Source organism: Bufo bufo, chromosome 6, assembly GCF_905171765.1.
Source record: "Bufo bufo chromosome 6, aBufBuf1.1, whole genome shotgun sequence".
Taxonomy (NCBI): Eukaryota; Metazoa; Chordata; class Amphibia; order Anura; family Bufonidae; genus Bufo; species Bufo bufo.
The window spans coordinates 345,818,850-345,842,310 of record NC_053394.1 but is presented as its reverse complement, the minus strand read 5'-3'; the positions used below and the strand labels follow the sequence as shown (position 1 = coordinate 345,842,310).

Here is a 23,461-nt window from a genome sequence, read left to right as displayed (position 1 = left end):
TATGAACAGCGTCTATTTTTCTTGTATTGTGCTATAATAGGGCACTAAACGCTTTCACCATATATAGCTGCAGAAGTGAACAGAGTATATATTTCTCTTTTTCCACAGATATAAGCCACTAAAGGCTTTTCAACATAACAAGTGCACCCCTACAACAAATTGCTGGAATGACAGAGCTGTATAATGGCTATTTGGATCCCCAAATAATCTTTCCCTGCACTTGTAAATCATATTTTTTTTCCCAATGATGTTTTCTGTATGACTCTCCCTGCAACGTCTGTCCCTGCACTAAGGTGCTGTGAAATGATTCCTCCCTATCCGTATCGTGCACTTATAAAAAAGGCTTTTTTTTTTTCACAATGAGGTTTTCTTTCACTCTCCCTAGCGTCTGTATAAACGTCTGTACCTGAACAAAGTACGATGTTGAATGGCAGAATCTAAGATGGCGGACGTATTTATAATGCTGTGACATCACAGGGATGGCTGGCTGCTGATTGGCTGCATGCATGGCATTATGGGTCATCCCGCCTTCCCAGAGTTCCTTGCCCCATGTCCTCACACGTGTAGCTGCCATTGTAGCCGCCATGTTAGGAAAAATTGCCATTCGTTACCACAAAGCGCAAGGAAATTCGCATTCATTCAGAATCGAATTTTTCCTGAAATTCGGAACGAATTCGACTTCGTCAGCTTCGATTCGCTCATCTCTAAAAGGCACATTAGCTTTCAGTCTCTTTTAGTTTACTTTAAAGGGGTTTTCCTGGATTTTGATACTGATGACCTATCCTCCGGACATCCGGGATCCCCCAGCGCCATACATTGTATAGCGGCTGTAATTTGTATCACAGCTCAGACCCATTCACAATACCAACCACAGCCGCTGTGCTTGGTGAGCACGGAGAAGGCCGTGGCACTCACAGGAGAGCCGCTGCCTTTTCAATCAGCTGATCGGCGCAGGTCCCGGAAAACCCCTTTAAGAACATATGACTTACCTTTGCATAAAAAATGAAACCTTCAATTTGATGTTCGACAGACGCACCATGTCAGCGATGAAAGTAGCTTGCTGTAAGAAAAAACGTTACCAGGTTGTAATGTGAACAAAACATCAGATCTGCAGACTGTACATCTAATATTTTTGTGTTTTTTTTAATCTACAGGCAATAGATATAGGGGGTCATTTTTTTAAACAGAAATACATCTATATTAGGTGTTTTTGTGGAGCAGATTGCAGCGCAAAGGTCCTTGGCACCACAATCTGAGACTTTTCCCGCTCACACCAGGTCTAAAAAAGTGTACGTGGCATGAGTGGCCCGTCTCATTTACCAATTTCTACGCCTGTCTTAGGCCTCATGCACACGACCGTTGTTTTATTCCGTGTCCGTTGTTCCGTTTTTCGTGATTTTCTGCGGACCCATTGACTTTCAATGGGTCCGTTGAAAACTCGGCTAATGCACCGTTTGTCATCCACGTCCGTGATCCGTGGTTCCAGTCCGTCAAAAAAATATAACCTGTCCTATTATTTTCGCGGAAAACGGTTCGCGGACCCATTCAAGTCAATAGGACCGCTAAAAAACACGGAGGCACACAAGATTGTCATCCGCGTCCATGTCCGTTTTTTTCCTATCATTTGCATGGCAAACCTGTCTTAGATTTTTTTTTACTTTCCTTTATGTCTGGTGATCCTCCAAAAATAAAGGAAGACACACGGAAACAAAAACGGAAACGGATCACGGAACAACGGAACCCCATTTTGCGGAACGGTCGTGTGCATGAGGCCTAAAATTGTCTAAATGTAAGACAGCTAGGAAGCTACCTTACATTTAGAAGTGGCGAAGGATCGGCCGACTTTACAGTATGTAGAAGCCGGCACCTATACATAACTGCGGCAGATCTACCGCCAGTGTATGGGCCCCATAGTGCTTTGTGTGTAGCATGCAGTATACCATTGGCAGTCTGTGCAGATAAGTTTCATTATCTAGTGGAAACCATCAGCAATCATTTTAATTCCTCCTCATGACTCTTCATGTTTTTGACCTTACTATAGAGGCCTAGAATACTCGAATGTCAGAGGACTGCTATGCATCACATTCTGCAAAGTGCAGGGTGAGGGCTGGCATACACTTTCACACAGACAGTAGGATTTCATCTAAAAATGGCGATAAATGGAGCCAGCTTTTTGGCAATTTGAGAAGGGACAGACACAGTGCCCCCATAACTGATTCAGTCACCGTTCCTCAATGAGAGGCAACCACATGATCATCAACCTCCATTCCCTGTGAGAGTCGGCCACCATATACCCATTTGTTGAAGTGGCAATGCCTCGTATAAGGTCTCATGCACAGGACCATATCCGTTTTGCGGTCCGCAAACCAGGAATCCATAAAGCACGGATACCAATCGCGTGCATGCCCCCATTTTGTGTTTCTCTTATACTGAAATGTCCTATCCCTATCCGCAAAATGAACAAAAAAAGGGCATATTGTATTTTTTGTGGAACAGCGGTGCAGACATGTGGATGCAGATATTACACGGTGTGCCGTCCGCATTTTATGCAACTCCATTTAAATTAATGGGTTCGGATCCGAGCCAAAGATCTCTTATACAGTACATGAATTATTATTATTTATTATTAAAGCGCCATTCATTCCATAGCGCTGTACATATGATGAGCGGTGCACATACATAATACAGACAATTGCACTAAGCATAAACAAGACGAGTTACAAACTGGTACAGAAGGAGAGAGGGCCCTGCCCGTGAGAGCTTACAATCTACACGGTGAGAGTCTGATATGTTGGGGTAGCGAGTTCCAGAGTGTGGGGGATGCACGGGAGAAATCTTGGAGGCGATTGTGGGAAAAGTTGATAAGAGGAGAGGCGAGAAGGAGGTCTTATGAGGATCGGAGATTACGTGTGGGGATGTATCGGGAAAGTAGCTCAGAGATGTAGGGAGGGGACGGGTTGTGGATGGCCTTGTATGTATTTGTTAGTATTTTGAACTGAATTTGCTGGGCAATGGGGAGTCAGTGAAGGGATTGGCAGAGGGGAGAGGCAGAGGAGTAACAGGGTGAGAGGTATATTAGTCGGGCAGCAGAGTTGAGGATAGATTGGGGGGGTGCGAGAGTGCTAGATGGAAGGCCACAGAGGAGAATGTTGCAGTAGTCTAGGCGGGAGATGATGAGGGCATGTACAAGCATTTTCACAGATTCAAAGTTGAGGAAAGCGCGGATGCGGAAGATGTTTTTGAGTTGGAGGCGACAGGTGGTGGAAAGGGCTTGGATGTTTGGTCGGAAAGAGAGGTCAGAATCCAAGGTCACTCCAAGGCAGCGGACTTGGTTGACCGGGGAGAGTGTGCAGCCTTTGATCGTGATAGATAGGTCTGTTGGGGGGGTTGAGCAAGATGGGGGAAAGATGATGAATTCTGTTTTATCCATGTTAAGTTTTAGAAAGCGAGAAGAGAAGAAGGATGATATGGAAGATAGGCACTGTGGGATTCTGGATAGTAAGGTGGTGATGTCTGGACCAGAGAGGTAGATTTGTGTGTCATCAGCATAAGAGTGATACTGAAAGCCATGGGACTCTATGAGATATCCCTGGACAAAAGTGTAAATAGAGAAGAGCAGGGGTCCTAGGACAGAGCCTTGCGGGACACCAACAGAGAGGGAATGAGATGAGGAGGTGGTGTGAGAGTGGGAGACGCTAAACGTCCAGTCTGTGAGGTATGATGTGATCCAGGATAGGGCCAGGTCAGTGATGCCAAGAGATGAGAGCGTTTGTAACAGAATAGTGGGGTCCCAGACACTAAGGTGGGACCCCCATGGGATTAAGGTCATCCCTATGTTGTCTCCTTGTTAGTTTTTGGCGGGAAATATTCCTGCCAAAACTGTGTTGCCATCTCCGGGCAGATTGCCTGGGATGGCAAAAGGAATTTGATTGGGGTTGCCACCGCTTGGGCATTTCTACCCTGGTGTGGCAACCTTAATTTTATTGGTCATGGTTTGACCAATGACAGTGTTGTTTTGTTATTTGTTTCTTTCTTCCTGGTGACAGGGCTGTCATTGGTTAGGGCATTTGAGCCAGAGGGTATAAATATGTGGGTTTTGACAGAAGCTGGGTTGTAACCTCATCTTGAAGAAAAGAAGATCATTGCTGCCGTCGTCCTGATGGATGTCCTCATTGCGGAGCTGAGAAGAAGAGCGTGTGCACGGAAGATGTATGGCTGGAGTCCGTGGGAGCTGTCTGCATCGGGTCCAGCGCTGCCTGTAACGGAGACCGGGGAAATAAGGTCTACGGCACCTACGTTAGGTGAGCGGCGCTCATCTCGTCAGAAGAGACGGCGCCGGGTTTTTTCTCCTTCTGCCCCCTAGGCAGGTGCGATCATTGGAGCGGAGTGGGACTTCTTCCTCCAGGCCCCTGGATGTAAGAGGACGTCTGGAAGCGGCTTGCCAAGAACTGGTGCGTGGACCGGTTGTGTCATCTGACTTACCAGTAGAGACTGTTGGTGTTGGTCCCTGGTCCTCTTCACATAACCCAGGATCTGGAAGCTGCAGTAGTTCCTGTGCTGGCATTGTTGTCTCTAGCTGTCTCTTCAGCGCCCTCTGGTGGTCTGGAGGTGCAACAGCAGCCGGAGGAGGTTTTAATGCTCGATGATCGAGGTGCAGCATCTGGTTTTAATTTTAACCCTTTAGCTGCTAGCTGTCACGCCTTGCCCTGTGAATGTGCGGAGATCTGCTGTGAATCGTCTGCCCCAGCTCAGCTCAAGATAAGTCCTCTCTGTTTCTTCCCTTGGTGTCTTTTATCTAGGCCTCTAGGGAGACGCTTGCTTCCTCCTGTTTGAAGAAACAGGTTGCCTCTTCCCCTTTCCCTACTGCTCAGGGTTTTCCCAGGGCATATAGACTTAGGCACGAGGGCATGTGTATATCCACCTTAAGGGTATGCACATGTGCACAGCAGTATAGGGAAAGCCTTAGGGATCGCTAGGAGTTGTCCCTTTTCTCCCAAGCTTTTGGGCCTAGTCTATTGTTCTGCTTGTTTTCCCTGTCTTTGGTTATTTCCCCGCTTACCTACCTTCCGTGACACTAGCATGTTTACTCAGGAGAAGCCTCGGTCTTTGGTGCAGTCGTCAGGTCCGGTGAGAGATCTTCTGCGGGGGGTAAGGGTAAATAATGATGCTATGCATGTTGTTCCTTTGTCCCTAGCCCCTGCGCCAATCTATGCTGTGGATGCTGCTCATGTGTTTTCGGATGTCTGCTCAAGAATTCCATCCTCAAGTCAGTCGGCAGCTGTTTTGCTGTCACAGGTTTTAAATGCTTTACAAGGCAGATATGTGGTTTCGCTGTCGGCATCTGCCTCTCTCCCTGTCACCGGTTCTGCTGGTTCTGCTATGTTTCCGCGGCCGATTGATGTATCTGCGGCATGGCGTCCGGCGGGTCCGGGTGAACAGGGATTGGTCGGTTCGGGGACTGAAGGGCTAAGGGTGTCTCAGAATCTTGGTACAAGGAAGCAGTGACATGTACTTTGTCTCTGCTAGGTTTTCATTCAGCTGCATCAGTAAAAGAAATAAAATGTATATTAATGAATTCATTGACATTTTGTCCCTTTTGCCGGCTTCAAAGGATTTAGTTTTGCGACTGGAAAAAGGAGATGAAAAGTCGGGTTTGGATGACCATTCCAAACCCATAATAACTGGCTACATGCTTTTTGCATTTTTGCTAGCATTTTAGGTGAACGTAAGCCTGAATTTTGTTCAGGCTTATTTCAGCATCTGGAAATTGTCTTGGAAGCTTAAAAAATGTCCGGTTTAGGATGGTTTTATTATGATGAGGGTTTCCGTCAAAAACTTGTGGTGTATCCGTCTGTGCGCTGGGGAGTTAAGGATGTTGGCCTTTGGTTAAATTTGATGCTGCCTAAGAATTTGTTGTCTGTGTATCAGTTTCCTGATGTTGCTGTAGATAAAGTTGTTAATGAGTTGTCTTTAGGTAGAGTAGCTGGCCCTTTTGTTTCCCCCCTGTCCTTTCCTTTTGGTTTGTCTTTGAATGACGAGATTGATAAGAGTTTAGCGTCAGTATCCTATGCTTCTTTTGATTATGCAATTAGCTTGATTAAGGATTTTGGGTTGGGTTTTTTATTGGCTAAGGCGTATATAAAGTCTACTTTTCGTTTGTTGCCGGTTCATCCAATGGGTTTTAATTCTCTAGATTTTTATCTTTTTTTGCTTTTTTCTTTTTTGATCAGTGTTTACACATGGGCTGCTCATTGTCCTGTTTTTATTTTGAGGCATTTTCATGTTTTTTGGAGTGGGTAGTTGCGGTTCGTATGCCTATGGGTTCATTAACGCATTATCTAGATGTTTTTGTTTTATTTATTGGCCCCAGTGCATCTCCAGCTTGTGCTCGTCTACTACAAAACGGTATTTCCTTGTACATGCTTGGAGTACTTAGAATTAGTGATTGATACGGGTGCTGGTGAATTCAGACTACCTTCTAAAGCTATTTCTGCAATCTCAGTTTTGTTTCGTGAGTCAAGAGCGACAGTCAAGGAAATTCAGTCTCTGTTGGGGTTATTAGTGTTCTTTTCTAAGGTTATGCCATTAGCCCATATTTTTTCTCGTCATTTATCTTTACATATTGTTGGATTTCGGAATCCTGCTCTTCATGTCCGGGTTTCAAGGGAGGTTCAGGATGATTTATTGGTTTGGTTAGGATTTTTTCAGAGCTTTAATGGTCGTCTGATTTGGCAGACTGATTTCGTTTGTGCTGAGGATCTTCAGCTTTTTACGGATGCTTTGGGTTCAGTCGGCTTTGGTGCATTTTTTCAGGGTAAATGGTGTGCTGAGCGTTGGCCACAGTTGTGGTTTGTCAGGGGTATAGTTAAAAAAATTTGGTGTTGTTGGAATTGTTCCCAGTTTTTGTGTCTATTACACTCTGGGGATCTCGGTTTAGAAATAGGAAATTAATTCTTCACACAGATAATAAGAGTGTCGTTTTTGCTGTAAATTTTCTGTCATCTAAGTGTAGTATGGTGATTAATTTGTTACGACATTTAGTTTTACTATGCTTAAGTTGGAATATCTTGCTTAGAGCAGTTCATATTCCAGGGAGAACGAACGAGGTTGCTGATGTGTTATCTCGCTTTCAGTTTTGCAGATTTCGTCAGTTGGTTCCTTATGCGGAGCAGGAGGGGGGAGCAGTGCCCAGTTCATCTTTGCAATGTAATATGGTCATGATTATGCAACTATTACGGCAGTCATTTGCCCCATCAACATGGTCAAGTTATGTAAGCGCTTGGTCTAAATGGTGTAGTTTTGTGTCCAATTTATCATTGTCTCCTTTAATATTCTCAGACAAGTCTGCTGTGGCATTCTGTTTATCGCTATTTCAGAAGCATTTAGCTTATTTTACTGTATGTCAGACTCCTGCGGGGGTTTTGTTGTTCATGAAATTGTTGGGCAATAAGTCTTTTTGTGAGATCTTCATTATTAAGCATCTGTTGAAAGGGTATAAGAAGGGTAACTGTGTTGTGGACGAGCGTTGTCCTTTTACTCCTGATATATTGTTGTCTTTGGTGGTAGCAAATATTTCAGTTTGTTCCTCGGATTAAGAAGTATGTTTGTTTTCCGCGGCTTATGTTCTTATGTTCTTTGGTGCTTTGCATATTAGCGAGCTCCTTCCACAGTCTCAGTTGCAATTGACAGGTTTATTTAGTTCGTCAGTGCTTTGTTTTTTAGATTGTGTTAAATTGTTCATTAGCCGTTCTAAGACTGATCAGGAAGGTAGAGGCTGTTGGATTTGTATTGGTTGCATCCCTTCAAGTGCAGTGTGTCCAGTTCGTTTTTGTTTACGTTATTTGTCTATCCAACCCCATGGTTCTGTTAATTTTTTGGTTCATATGGATGGTTCCCCATTGACTCAGTTTCAGTTTTGTGCTGTTTTTTCACACAGTATTTAGTTTTTTGGGTTTAAGTGATCGCAATTTTTCTTCTCATTCTTTTCGTATTGGGGCTGCAACTGAGGCGTTTCGTCTTGGTCTTGACGAGTCCTCAATTCAAGGGATCGGTCTTAGGTCGTCTAGCTGTTATACTTCTTATATCTGTCCGGATTTAATTGATTTATGATTTCATTTATTCTAGGGAAAGTGGTATGGATCATTGGTCACTCTTTTATCAACTGGGCGAAGCTGAGAGCCAGTGTTCGATCATACGGACTTACTTTATCCATGTCTTCAGCAGCAGTGCAAATTTATTGGAATGGCATAAGAGGCATGAGATGGTGTGACCTTTGGAATGAAATTCTTATAATGTCAGCTATTTATCCGGATCCGGATTTAATTATTGTACATCTTGGGGGTATTGATATTGGCAAGTTAGTTACGATGGAGTTAGTTTTTTAGATGAAATCTGGTTTAATGTCAATACGGCGTCTTTTTCAAATTGCTAGGAGTGCTTTTTCTGAGATTATTCCCCGTCTAATTTGGCTTAGATCGCCTGCCATGAAGCACTTGGAGAGAATTTGTCGTAGGATTAATAGATTAATGTCAAAATTCCTTCCTATGTTATGGGGTTTTACTTTTAGGCATATCGATTTGGAAGGTGGTGTGCCCGGCCTTTATTTTTCTGATGCTATACATTTATCTGACATTGGCTTGGATATATTTAATTTGGACTTGCAAGCCATGGTTGAGCTAAGTTTTGGTGGGGTTGGGCCTGTAGTGCTTTTATAGGCTGCAGGCTGGTGGGGTATGAGTTGTTTATAAATCTTAATTTTGAGCTTCAGCTTATGGCTGAGCTCGTTTATTGTTTTTATAAAAGTTTAATTAAATATGTTTATATTGAGTTATGAATGTTACTTATTAAATTAATAAAGGCCGTGGCCATATTATGAAAAAACTTTATTCCATACAAAAGTGATTGGTTTCAGTGCTTTTATTTATATTTTTATATTATTATAAGTAGGCATGGCCTTTTATCCCAGGGAGTGGTCGACAGTGTCAAAGGCAGTGGACAGGTCAAGGAGACAGAGTAATGTTTTTTTGGTTTTGACTGTTAGTAGGTCATTGGTGACTTTGGTAAGGGCAGTCCCAGTCGAGTGGTGGGGTCGGAAGCCAGATTGTAGCCAGTCAAATGGGGAGCAGGAGGAGAGGTGAGAGGACAGTTCCGAATGTACATGTCACAGTAACCCCCATGAGACAGTGACACTGCCCCTTTAAGAGGTAGGCACCGTACTACTGTATACGAGGCAGCCTCATCTTTTTAGGCAAAGTATACCTCATGATACCCCTTGTGTAGAAGGTCTGGCTGCACCATATACAACTCATAATGACTGGAGTCAAATAAACTGAGCTCTGCTTCATCGTAAAGCGTTAGGAAACTAAAACATAATCCCACCCAAAAATCCTTCCTATTATTCAAAGTCCTTCCACCTGCTTTTTAATTTTTTTTTACGTTCCTGGAATTTAATCATCTCCCCAAGTCTGGAGAGTTGTCCAAAGTTGGACAATATGTTTAAAGATGACCTGTCAGCTCTCCAGACGTGTCTGTTTTAGTAAAAGTGAACAGTGTGCAGTGTGCTGTTCCTCTGTTATTCTTCTTGGAAATGTATAAATAAACTGACAACTTCCCACTAGTCAATGGGTCGTGACCCTACACAATGACACTGTCCAGTCCACACCATAGTGACAAGGGGAATGGCAACGCACAGGTGTCAATGTATTCATACATTTCTAGGAGGAACAAAAGAGGAGTGGCACACCACAGATTTATGGGGGGGAAAAAGATGCACCAGAATTGTTATTTCATCGAGGATACAAATATCTACAGTCAGGAGGTGTTACAGGTCCTGTATAAACTTACTGATGGTTTGTGCACACAAAGATATAGTGGGGAACACATTTAGTAGTTTTTCATTTCATTTATGTCAATGTAGTACTAGAATCTGGCGGTGTCTCTCATTACTTACCACACTGACCGCAAAGATTTGCTCTTTGAGCATATACGGCAGGACAACTAGCGCTTCCAGAATCCCATCTAACTGCATTGTGAGCTGAGATGTCAGGAGGATCACAGGAGGCTTGGTGGCCTTCATGGTAAGAATTACAGCCTCGGACCTGGGGTAATATTTCTTCATCTGTAACAGAGAAATGATAAACATTCTGCTCCATTAATGAAAAAACTTTCTGAGTATACAGTAGGGCTGATATGAGGCAATGGGGACTGCTGGGGGCTAATATGAGAGGCAATGGGGGCTGCTGGGGGTTGATATAAGGCAAAGGGGGCTGATTAGAGGCATGGGGCTCTTATTGGGGGTCTGATCTGAGGTCTTGTTGGGGTCTTATTAACATTGGAGGTCTGATTGCTGGTCTGACCTGAGTTCTAATGAAAAATTTTTTTTTTCCTATTGTCCTCCTCTAAAACCTAGGTGATTTGTTACCACGAAGCATGAGGAAACTCTGCTTAGTGACTAATCAAGTTTTTTTCTGAAATTCAGATCAAAGTCTACTTCGTTAACTTTGATTCGCTCAGCACTAGTGATAATATGTAAAGGTCGTTTCCTCAAATCCAGTGTTGATATTCTTTATATGTTCTGTACATATCATATGCTACGTATCACCTTGTATAAATTCTAATCCTTTTTGCTATTGTTTTGGAGCAGTTGTAAATTTTCACTTCATCGTCATACCTTATGCGGCTTCTGTATGTTTAGCTGAATCTGTTTATATTGTGATTTTTTTTCTCTTTTTTGCTTCCTTTTTCCAATCTTATCTATACAGTATACATTTTTCCACATAGATTGGCCCTGATTTATCATATCTTCACTCCAGAATTCTGGAGTCAAAAAGTCGCAGAATAGGGCTTTTGCAACTTTTTTGCACTCGCTTGGGCAAAAACGTGTGACTTTTTACATGCAAAATTTTGCAACTTTTTGCATTTTTACACCACTCGCTCCAGTTTTGTAATATGGGTGGAAAAGTGGGAGTGGTTAGCTATGTTTATGAATTTCACTCCAGATTTATCACTGCGACTCTTTTAAAAAGTCGCAAAATAGTCGCAATTCCACTCCAGGAGGAAGGTGGAGTAGGAAAACTGGGGTAGCTTTTCTAGACAGAAGTGTTAGGTTGAAGGACAAGCCAAATTTATCAAACAACTTGTGACATTTCATAAATGTGGCACAAAGTACTCCAACACAGACTCAAGCAAAACTGACTTCAAATATTCCCCTCATGATAAATTCACCCTATTGTGTTTTAGTTGTCAAAGGCCAAGACTGATCCTGCTCTACTTGCCATAATTATTGATGCAAGTTTTGCTGATCATATGGCACCCTCTGGTGGCCACAATAAGCAAGGTATTCCAATTTGTAGCAGTACATTTCCAGCACAAAGGGAGGTAAAAACACATCTTATTTCACAGAAGCTATGATGCAGTCCTGGATCCATCATACAAACAATGTGGCTTACTAACCTCAGGAGTGGGATTAAAATTTTTAAAAGGTTTCCTACTAAACGGCGGACACGTGGCGTCACGACACATGTTTACATATACATACAACATCTACCTGTATGTGCAACACACCAGGGGCGTCGTTAGGTCAAAACATTTGGGGCTGGAGCCCCGGATGTTTTGTCCAGTGCCCTGAATGTTTATGCTGGTGGGATTTATTATTATTTTTTTTATTAGGCTATTCCTAGCCGTCTGGGCAATCCCACAGATCATCCCCCAACACCCCTTGTACTTGTTCCGCTTATTGCAGGCTGCGCGGGCATGAGTTCAGAACTTCAGTCACTTCTGTCCGCAATTCTGTTCTGCGGCGCGTGATCCCGCCAGACCCGGTGCGGTAGGTCATGGGTCTCAAGGGATCACGCACCGCAGAACAGAATTGCGGACCGAAGTGACTGAAGTTCTGAACTCATGCCCGCGCAGCCTGAAAGTAGTGGAACAAGTACAAGGGGGGTTGATGGGTTCCAACTTCCTACACTTGTTGATGGGTTCCTTCACAGATTACAACTGATTCTGGCATCCCAGCAGCACAATCTGTGATTAGTTTATAGTTGCGGGGTTTGCTTAATTTTAAATAAAAAAAATGGAGGAAAAGCGGCTGCTCCTACAGAACGAATGGATCAGGGTGCTCACCTCCCGGTCCACCCAGACCGTATGAGAAAGAAATGGAAATAGCAAAAATGATGAGGGGCACTCCAAATTCGGGAAATGACAAACAGCGCTATACAAATATATCAAATATTTAATATGGTGGACCAGTTAATACAGTGTCAACAATAAAATCATATATGCAATAAAACGGTGTCTCAGATAAATCTGGACATTGGATGAATGTAGTCCCAATGTAACCTCTAATAACAGATAATTGCAAGGGATGACGGTAATATATGGATGTCAGTCCTTGTCTGTAGCCCAGCGGTGGGCTCCAATAGAGCCAGATAGAAAGACAAACTGTTTCAACCTCTTGCCGGCAATGCTGTATCAGCACTCTATAATGTCCCAACCAGCTAGGATATGTCCCGCTTCCCCAGCAGAATAATCAGGTAGTAGTAGTAGTAGTGGAGGATATACCTTACCCCACTCCGTCACACGCTGGATACTCAGCTCGATTCTCCTGCCGTTCTTAGCCAACGCGGCGTCCCACGTGGTATGGAGTCTCCAACGTGACGTCTCACGTGCCTCCCCGGCTTCACAGCAGTATGATGTCAAACACTCCCTGCGATCCTGGATTTTGTATTCCAGCGCCCCCACTTAGAGGATCAAACACAGTCCAAGGTGACTTAGATAGTCAGGAGCAATAATCGCAGACATAGACGAATCCCGTGGATAGATCCTAGCAAGTGGGAAAAGGCTCACTGTCCCAACAGAACCAGACGCGTTTCAGGGTATACACCCCTTCCTCAGTGGTGGTAACAGTGAGCACTTAGTAACCTTTTATACCTCTCCAGAGGCAAAGTGTGGGTGGGACTGGGCTAATTGAAACCATGGAAAGCTCGATCCGGAATACTGTTCTCATTATGATCCACATTCTAACCTAATAGGAATAGACTTAGGAAAAAAACTTCAATTGCGCTTTACATATTGCTATAGGTACTTCAATACTTGGGTCAAATATTCATCAAACTAAAATCAATATCAATATATGACTGTCAATCACAATCTTCATATACGAATGTATGTAAAACATATAAAAAATATATAAATATATATAAAAAAACATAAAAAACATAAAAAAACACATAAAAAACGCATATGCAGTGTGAATACGTTTTAACTGCGTTTTCGATGCGTTTTCCATTACAATTATCCAGATAGCACCTGGGAGGTATGAATATCGAGTTTAGAGTTGGCACACACCAAACGCCATCCGCCATACCAGAATTAGACTCAGAATGATAGGGGAGGAGAGCCAGGCAGGGAGGAAGGAACAGAGTGCTGATAAACAGCCAGACTCTGATCCTGCATCACCACCTGGCTCGCCCCCCCCCCCCCCCCCCTCCCCCTCATACTTCAGAGAAATTCAAATAACTCTAATTCGGCATTGAGGCCCCTTGGAATGAGGGATTCAAACTCAAAGATACGACGAGACTCCTGTCTAGACATGGAGGCTACATGATTCCCACCTCTCCAAGGTCTCTTAACCCTTTCCAATGCAATAAATATGAGGGAGGAAGGATCACAGTTGTGCACTTAGAGAGAGAGTGTAACATGTATCCCTTCCTAATATTAGCCACATGTTCTGCCACCCTCTTTTTCAGCGTTCTCTTAGTCCTCCCTATGTATTGCTTTCGACAGTCACACTGCAACAAATAAATCACATCCGTTGAGTCACAGGTCAGGCACTCTTTGATGTCTAACCTAAAAGCGTTCTGGGTAGAGGTGACACTCGTTGTTTTCCTTGCGAAATTCGTAGATCTACAGTTGCCACACCGACTACATCTGTGAAAACCCCCAGTTGTTAACCAATTCCGACCGCCATGTAGGGCCTTCCTATCACCTTTCAGTGTGGGTGCCACCTTAGCTGACAAATTGATCGCTCTAGTATATATGATCTTAGTGTCTTTTGTGAGAGAGGATACTATAGTCTTATCATCAAGAAGAAGATGCCAATATTTTCTGATGATTCTCTCTACCTGTCGATGTTGCGAGTGATAGGGTAGAATCATCCTTATGACTTCTTCCTGTTGAGAAGCACATTTTGGGATAAAAAAATCTTCCCTATTCATATCTCTTACTTTTTCCAGGGCTCTCTCTATGGTCTGTACTGGATATTCTCTATCTACAAACTGTTGACTGTTGAGTCCTAGCTTCTTCCTCAAATTGTGGTTGATCAGTACAATTACGTTTAAGGCTACTTTCACACTTGCGGCAGAGAGATCCGGCAAGCAGTTCCGTCGCCGGAACTGCCTGCCGGATCAGTCAAAATGTATGCTAACTGATGGCATTAGTAAGACTGATCAGGATCCTGATCAGTCTTAAAAATGCCTGATCAGTCGAAAAAATGCATTGAAATGCCGGATCCGTCTTTCCGGTGTCATCCGGCAAAAACGGATCCGGCATTTATGTTTTCACCTTTTTTTCAGTCTGCGCATGCGCATACCGGAAGGACGGATCCGGCATTCCGGTATTCTGAATGCCAGATCCGGCACTAATACATTCCTATGGGAAAAAATGCCGGATCCGGCATTCAGGCAAGTCTTCAGTTTTTTTAGCCGGAGATAAAACCATAGCATGCTACGGTTTTCTCTTTTGCCTGATCAGTCAAAACGACTGAACTGAAGATGCAAACTGAACGGATTACTCTCCATTCAGAATGCATGGGGACATACCTGATCAGTTCTTTTCCGGTATAGAGCCCCTGTGACTAAACTCTATGCCGGAAAAGAAAAACGCAAGTGTGAAAGTACCCTAAGCCGCCTGAATTGGCTAACCGGTATGTTCAATAACCATTTCGGCAGATGGCAACTTGAAAAACGTATGAAGCTATTTTCAGCTACCTCCTTAACATAAGTGCTACACTTGATCCTGCATCCCTCTATCTCAATATTGATATCCAGGAACTCCACTCCCCTATCACTGACATTAGGGGTGAACACCAGATTTCTCTGGTTGTTATTAATTTCTACCAGGAAGTCATATAGGGTCTCACTTCTGTCTTTCCATACGAACAGGATGTCGTTTATATACCGGCGCCGGATTCCCACTGTGCCAGAGATAAATTGGCATAACTGGGGGCGAATCTGGTGCCCATGGCAGTGCCGGTAAGCTGCGCATAAAAATCCTGCTCATATGCAAAATAATTATGTGAAAGGATGTAATCCACTCCCTCCAAAAGGAACGGCAGTTGTTCATTTCTCAATGTATTGTTGGTCTGAAATGGTTTCTTTGGGGCATCTAAACCCAATTGGTGTTCAATCACCGTATAAAGGGAACTCACATCAAGTGTGCCCAACAACCAACCCTCTTTCCACTCCAGAGATTCCAGAAGTTTAATAATGTCAGTAGTATCCTTGATATAGGAAGCAGTATTCTTGCCCAAGGGCTGTAACCACCGGTCAATATACTGGGATAGATTTGATGAAATGGAATCAATCCCTGAGACTATTGGTCTCCCTGGAGGGGAATTAAAATCTTTGTGGACCTTTGGGAGGCAGTAGAACACAGGGATTCTTTTCTGAGTCTCAGTAATAAATCTAGCTTCAGGGCTCAGTAAGAATCCCGCCTTCACCCCCTTCTCACACAACAACACCAATTTCCTATGGTATTCTTCTGTAGGATCACCCCTAAGTTTCTGGTAAGTTGTCTCATCTTTGAGCTGTCTTAGACATTCTACCCTATAGGCTTCTGTGTCCAAAATCACTACTGCTCCTCCCTTATCTGCTGGCCTTATCGTAATTTCCTTCATCTCTTGCAATTCCTGAATCGCCTCCATTTCCTTCTTAGTTAAATTTGAGGTCTTAGTGTGACCTTTCAGCGATCTCAACTCTTTCTTTACATTCATCTTAAATGTCACCATTTCACTACTCATTTCTTGTCTGGGATATTTCTTAGACCGCAACTTTAAATCAGCATGGGCATACCTCTCCGAAATCGAGTTCTCCAACCCCACGGTCGTGACAGGGTTTTTAAGGAAATATTTCTTTAGACAAAGCCTCCTTTTTTAGATGTAACTCCTCCCCATTACCGAACAAAAACTAAACACACACGGACACCTTCCCCACCAAGGAGGCACGGTATGACACAGAGGGATTCCAATCACAAACACGACTACAATCTAAGACATCGGTATCCAGATCATCTGGACAACCAAATGAGGACACCAGGATTGAGGCACGAGCACATTCAGACACGTTATCCACAGCAACGCAACCCACAGGAGGGCACACACTTCAGGGGACAGCAGACAAACTTTCACGAAGAAAGATACGGAGAGGCAGACATGCCAAAAAGAAGGGAATACTACAATCCACAAAGGAAACGTCAAACATAACTAATATTAGCAAGATAACACTCATGGATGCACAAATACTTCTACTCAATAAGGGCTTGAAATTCTCTCCTACTAGAACTTTGGAAAAGTTCTCCACTTATGTTGGTATTGAAAAATTTGTGAGGAGGCTTTGTCTAAAGAAATATTTCCTTAAAAACCCTGTCACGACCGTGGGGTGGGAGAACTCGATTTCGGAAAGGTATGCCCATACTGATTTAAAGTTGCGGTCTAAGAAATATCTCAGACAAGAAATGAGTAGTGAAATGGTGACATTTAAGATGAATGTAGAGAAAGAGTTGAGATTGCTGAAAGGTCACACTAGGACCTCAAATTTAACTAAGAAGGAAATGGAGGCGATTCGGGAATTGCAAGAGATGAAGGAAATTACGATAAGGCCAGCAGATAATGGAGGAGCAGTAGTGATTTTGGACACAGAAACCTATAGGGTAGAATGTCTAAGACAGCTCAAAGATGAGACAACTTACCAAAAACTTAGGGGTGATCCTACAGAAGAATACCATAGGAAATTGGTGTTGTTGTGTGAGAAGGGGGTGAAGGCAGGATTCTTACTGAGCCATGAAGCTAGATTTATTACTGAGACTCAGAAAATAATCCCTGTGTTTTACTGCCTCCCAAAGGTCCACAAAGATTTTAATTCCCCTCCAGGGAGACCGATAGTGTCAGGGATTGATTCGATTTCATTGAATCTATCCCAGTATATTGACCGGTGGTTACAGCCCTTGGTCAAGAATACTGCTTCCTATATCAAGGATACTACTGACATTATTAAACTTCTGGAATCTCTGGAGTGGAAAGAGGGTTGGTTGTTGGGCACACTTGATGTTAGTTCCCTCTATACAGTGATTGAGCACCAATTGGGTTTAGATGCCCTAAAGAAAAAATTTCAGACCAACAATACATTGAGAAATGACCAACTGCCTTTTGGAGGCAGTGGATTACATCCTTTAACATAATTATTTTGCATATGAGCAGGATTTTTATGTGCAGCTTACCGGCACTGCCATGGGCACCAGATTCGCCCCCAGTTATGCCAATTTATTTCTGGCACAGTGGGAATCCAAGACCATACGGCCAAGGCTGGGGGCGCATCTGGTTTTGTGGTGGCGGTATATAGACGGCATCCTGTTCGTATGGAAAGACACAAAGGAGACCCTAGATGACTTCCTGGTAGAAATTAATAACAACCAGAGAAATCTGGTGTTCACCCCTAATGTCAATGATAGGGGAGTGGAGTTCCTGGATATCAATATTGAGATAGAGGGATGCAGGATCAAGTGTAGCACTTATGTTAAGGAGGTAGCTGAAAATAGCTTCATACATCTTTCAAGTGTCCATCTGCCGAGATGGTTATTGAACATACCGGTTAGCCAATTCAGGCGGCTTAAACGTAATTGTACTGATCAACCACAATTTGAGGAAGAAGCAAGGACTCAACAGCCAACAGTTTGTAGATAGAGAATATCCAGTACAGACCATAGAGAGAGCCCTGGAAAAAGTAAGAGATATGAATAGGGAAGATTTTTTTATCCCAAAATGTGCTTCTCAACAGGAAGAAGTCATAAGGATGATTCTACCCTACCACTCGCAACATCGACAGGTAGAGAGAATCATCAGAAAATATTGGCATCTTCTTCTTGATGATAAGACTATAGTATCCTCTTTCACTAAGATCACTTATACTAGAGTGGTCAATTTGTCAGCTAAGGTGGCACCCACACTGAAAGGTGATAGGAAGGGCCTACATGGCGGTCGGAATTGGTTAACAACTGGGGGTTTTCACAGATGTAGTCGGTGTGGCAACTGTAGATCTACGAATTTCGCAAGGAAAACAACGAGTGTCACCTCTACCCAGAACGTTTTTAGGTTAGACATCAAAGAGTGCCTGACCTGTGACTCGACGGATGTGATTTATTTGTTGCAGTGTGACTGTCGAAAGCAATACATAGGGAAGGACTAAGAGAAGAAAGAGGGTGGCAGAACATGTGGCTAATATTAGGAAGGGATACATGTTACACTCTCTCTCTAAGTGCACAACTGTGATCCTTCCTCCCTCATATTTATTGCATTGGAAAGGGTTAAGAGACCTTGGAGAGGTGGGAATCATGTAGCCTCCATGTCTAGACAGGAGTCTCGTCGTATCTTTGAGTTTGAATCCCTTATTCCAAGGGGCCTCAATGCCGAATTAGAGTTATTTGGATTTCTCTGAAGTATGGGGGGGGGGGGGGGGGCGAGCCAGGTGGTGACGCAGGATCAGAGTCTGGCTGTTTATCAGCACTCTGTTCCTTCCTCCCTGCCTGGCTCTCCTCCCCTATCATTCTGAGTCTAATTCTGGTATTGCGGATGACATTTGGTGTGTGCCAACTCTAAACTCGATATTCATACCTCCCAGGTGCTATCTGGATAATTGTAATGGAAAACGCATCAAAAACGCAGTTAAAACGCATTCACACTGCATATGCGTTTTTTATGCGTTTTTTATGTTTTTATGTTTTTTATATATATTTAGATATTTTTTATATGTTTTACATACATTCGTATATGAAGATTGTGATTGACAGTCATATATTGATATTGATTTTAGTTTGATGAATATTTGACCCAAGTATTGAAGTGCCTATAGCAATATGTAAAGCGCAATTGAAGTTTTTTCCTAAGTCTATTCCTATTAGGTTAGAATGTGGATCATAATGAGAACAGTATTCCGGATCGAGCTTTCCATGGTTTCAATTAGCCCAGTCCCACCCACACTTTGCCCCTGGAGAGGTATAAAAGATTACTAAGTGCTCACTGTTACCACCACTGAGGAAGGGGTGTATACCCTGAAACGCGTCTGGTTCTGTTGGGACAGTGAGCCTTTTCCCACTTGCTAGGATCTATCCACGGGATTCGTCTATGTCTGCGATTATTGCTCCTTTATGGACTATCTAAGTCACCTTGGACTGTGCTTGATCCTCTAAGTGGGGGCGCAGGAATACAAAATCCAGGATCGCAGGGAGTGTTTAACATCATACCGCTGTGAAGCCGGGGAGTCACGTGAGACGTCACGTTGGAGACTCCATACCACGTGGGACGCCGCGTTGGCTAAGAACGGCAGGAGAATCGAGCTGAGTATCCAGCGTGTGACGGAGTGGGGTAAGGTATATCCTCCACTACTACTACTACTACCTGATTATCCTGCTGGGGAAGCGGGACATATCCTAGCTGGTTGGGACATTATAGAGTACTGATACAGCATTGCCGGCAAGAGGTTGAAACAGTTTGTCTTTCCATCTGGCTCTATTGGAGCCCACCGCTGGGCTACAGACAAGGACTGACATCCATATATTACCGTCATCCCTTGCAATTATCATTAATTATTATTAGAGGTTACATTGGGACTACATTCATCCAATGTCCAGATTTATCTGAGACACCGTTTTATTGCATATATGATTTTATTGTTGACACTGTATTAACTGGTCCACCATATTAAATATTTGAGATATTTGTATAGCGCTGTTTGTCTTTTCCCGAATTTGGAGTGCCCCTCATCATTTTTGCTATTTTAATTGTAAATTAAGCTCACCATAGGTTAGGATGATCTGTGGGGTTGCCCAGATGGCTAGGCCCTTCACTGTAGTTATTAACCCCTTTCAGCAGTCCCCCATTCACTGAAGGAGACTGAACATAAACAATTGAATGGTAGCCAATTTTGTATAATAATGTTTTGGGTTTATTTGCATGTTCACCCCACGGGGGGGGGGGGGGGGGATCTTGGGTCTGTTCATGAAACATTGGATTGTAATATATGGTTTCCATTGCTTGCTCCACTTATGGGCATTTGAGATACATAGCCTTTATTGAGCAGCCATATGGTCTAAATGTTCATAGTGGAAGGGGTTGAATTGAATGAGATGACCTGGGAATGTTGGGTTTATAGAGGTATACCCGGAGATGGTGATACTTACCACCTGACAGGACAGGCAAGAGGTGTTTTATACCAAGGAAGGACGTCCCTCTTGGTTGGAGGGTACACCCTCCTAGAATTGAATGGGGTGGTCCAAGGATGTACACGTCGACCCCATAATAGAGGGAGACATGTCACCATTGTGATCATCACAATTGCTTGATGGGGGAGGGCACTGGTCCACTCTAGAACAGAGGTGGTATTTACCCCTTATGATCTGGGCTGGAAAGTGCCGCCCTGTGAATATGAGTGTATTTATCATGAGGCTAAACTCAATTTAATCTGACTAGGTACTCTAATCCTAAAATGTGGACGAGTAGTGGACACCTAGTACATTTAGCAATTTACGGTCTTCTTTTTCAAAGTTTTATTCTTGAACATCTAAGTTCAAACAACCCTTTGTACCAATGATCACAGACTGATTTGCTCCTGACAATGGGTGGAATATATATAAATATATAGAAGCCTTTACCATAGGTTTCGTTTAGAAGAGGACTGTACATATGGTTACCATGACACCAGCTGTAAGGACGCTGCATGATGACGGGAGGCCCGACGCCGGATCCTATCACTACGTATGTTGGGCGCGCATGCGCGCTTTGCGCTAGTGGTGATGTGGATGGGAGGCGTCCGGTTTCCATGGCACCGGTGGAGCGTACTATGCAGACGCATATGGCTGATGTAATGGAGGAAACACGCAGGCGCATTAGACATAGAGGAACGCCGAGAGAAGCGAGGCAATGGGCCGTACATTTTAATGGAGTTTGGTCCACCTGAGTGGTGCTTTCCCCAGGTCTACATTATGCATCGCAGTAAGTGGATAGAGTCATATATATATTTTTTTATTTATGCACAATATAGGATGATTGAGAATAACATGTCAAGCTAATCCTATAATAGGGTGAACACGGAAAGGGGCGGTACTCACATTTTTTGTAAATTGTTTATTAACATAATTGATTGGGTCATGTGACCGGCTTAGTAGGGTATATGTATCCGGTTTTATTTCACATTGTTAAATTGCTTGAGAAAGATCACACAGATCGAAACGTCGCATTGAATTGGTGAATAAAGTTTGTAAAGACCAAGGCTGGAGAGTGCTGCAGTTTTCTGTTACAATTCCATTCACTGAAGGGGGGACTGCTAAAAGGGATTAATAACTACAGTGAAGGCCCTCCACCCCCCCCCCCCCGGTGGCGATGAGGGCGTGGCTTCATGGGGTGGGGGCGTGGCTTCACGTGGGCTCATGCCCCGGATGTCTTCAGACCCTTGCAACGCCCTTGCAACACACATACACATAAATACAGGGCCGTCTTTAACAAGGGGCAAAAGGGGCACTTGCCACGGGCCTAGTTGCTCCTGGGGAGGCCCAAGGTAGCTCCCTCTTGAGCCCTGCTGGCCACTGCCCCGGGTGTCAGGCTGTCAGCTACACAGGGGGGTGCTGCCATGCCATGCCTGCCTGCCGACACTCCAGGCAGCGAACTATGAGACCTGTGATTCTCTTAAGGACCTTAGATGACATCATCACCATGTGACCAGTAACCTAGCAATATTACTGGTCACATGGCTATGATGTCATAAAAGATCCTGTCTACCAGGAGTGTTGCTGCAGGAGAAGTTTGCCAGACTTGTGGAGCTTTTTTTGTGAAGATTACATCAGGAAAAGGTGACAGGGGCTGTTATACTAATATACTGTAAGCTACTGTATACTGTGGGGTGCTGTATACTGTGGGGGGCTGTATACTGTGGGGTGCTGTATACTGTGGGGTGTTATACTGCTCTACTGTATACTATTGGGTGCTCTATACTGTGGGGTGCTGTATACTGGGTGTTATACTGCTCTACTGTATACTATGGGGGGCTGTATACTGTGGGGGGCTGTATATTGTGGGGTGCTATACTGCTCTACTGTATACTATGGGGTGCTCTATACTGTGGGGTGCTGTATACTGGGTGTTATACTGCTCTACTGTATACTATGGGGTGCTGTATACTGTGGGGGCTGTATATTGTGGAGTGCTATACTGCTCTACTGTATACTATGGGGTGCTGTATACTGCGGTGTGCTGTATACTGGGTGTTATACTGCTCTACTGTATACTATGGGGTGCTGTATACTGTGGTGTGCTATACTGCTCTACTGTATACTGTGAGGTGCTGTATACTGTGGGGTGCTATACTGCTTTACTGTATACCTGGGGTGCTGTATACTGTGGGGTGCTGTATACTGTGAGGTGCTGTTTCTGTATAGTTTGGGGTGCTGTATACTGTATACTGTGAGGTGCTGTATACTGTAGGGAGCTGTATATTGTGGAGTGCTATACTGCTCTACTGTATACTGTGGGGTGCTGTATACTGTTGGGGTGCTGTATACTGTGGGGTGCTATACTGCTTTACTGTATACTGTGGGGAGCTGTATATTGTGGAGGGCTATACTGCTCTACTGTATACTGTGGGGTGCTGTATACTATAGGGTGCTATACTGCATACTGTGGGTTGCTGTATACTATAGGGTGCTATACTGCATACTGTGGGGTGCTGGGGTGCACTGTAACACTAGGGTGAGCCGAGCCCCGGTCTCCTTCCTGCAGAGCGGTGCCCGCTTCCAGCCTGAGCCCAGCTGCCCAGAGCACTAATCCTGAGCCGCTGGAGTCTTCAGAACTGGAAGTATTTACAGTCATTCACTGTACTCTACCAGATGTGTGGATTTTTTTTGTGTGTGGGTTGTGGTGGAGGGCGTGATTGCATGCTAGGGTGTGGGAAGGCAGGATCCAGGGGGCCCAAGTCAATTTTTGCCCAGGGTCCAATCAATATTAAAGACGGCCCTGCATAAATACACCATATATACACTACACACATACCACCCAACTTTTTAAAAAGCCTAAGGAGCTAAACTATGGAATGGAAGCGCTCATCTCCAGCTGTCACTGTAATTTTAACAACCGGATCTGGAGAACCTGAGGGAACTGGCTGAATCCCATGCCTGACCAACCCCCTGACTTATAAAGGGGGGACAC

General features: G+C 43.9%; 1 protein-coding gene across 1 annotated transcript in view; it reads right to left on the bottom strand.

Moving 5' to 3' along the window:
* Positions 1 to 23,461, bottom strand: part of LOC121005725 (lipopolysaccharide-binding protein-like) — a 99,597-nt gene that overhangs the window by 22,566 nt on the left and 53,570 nt on the right. Inside the window, exons 10-11 of the mRNA XM_040438493.1 lie at positions 9,950 to 10,117; positions 990 to 1,060 (exon numbers count right to left, since the gene is read on the bottom strand). Coding sequence (XP_040294427.1) covers positions 990 to 1,060; positions 9,950 to 10,117 — 239 coding nt within the window. The remainder of the gene's footprint in view (positions 1 to 989; positions 1,061 to 9,949; positions 10,118 to 23,461) is intronic.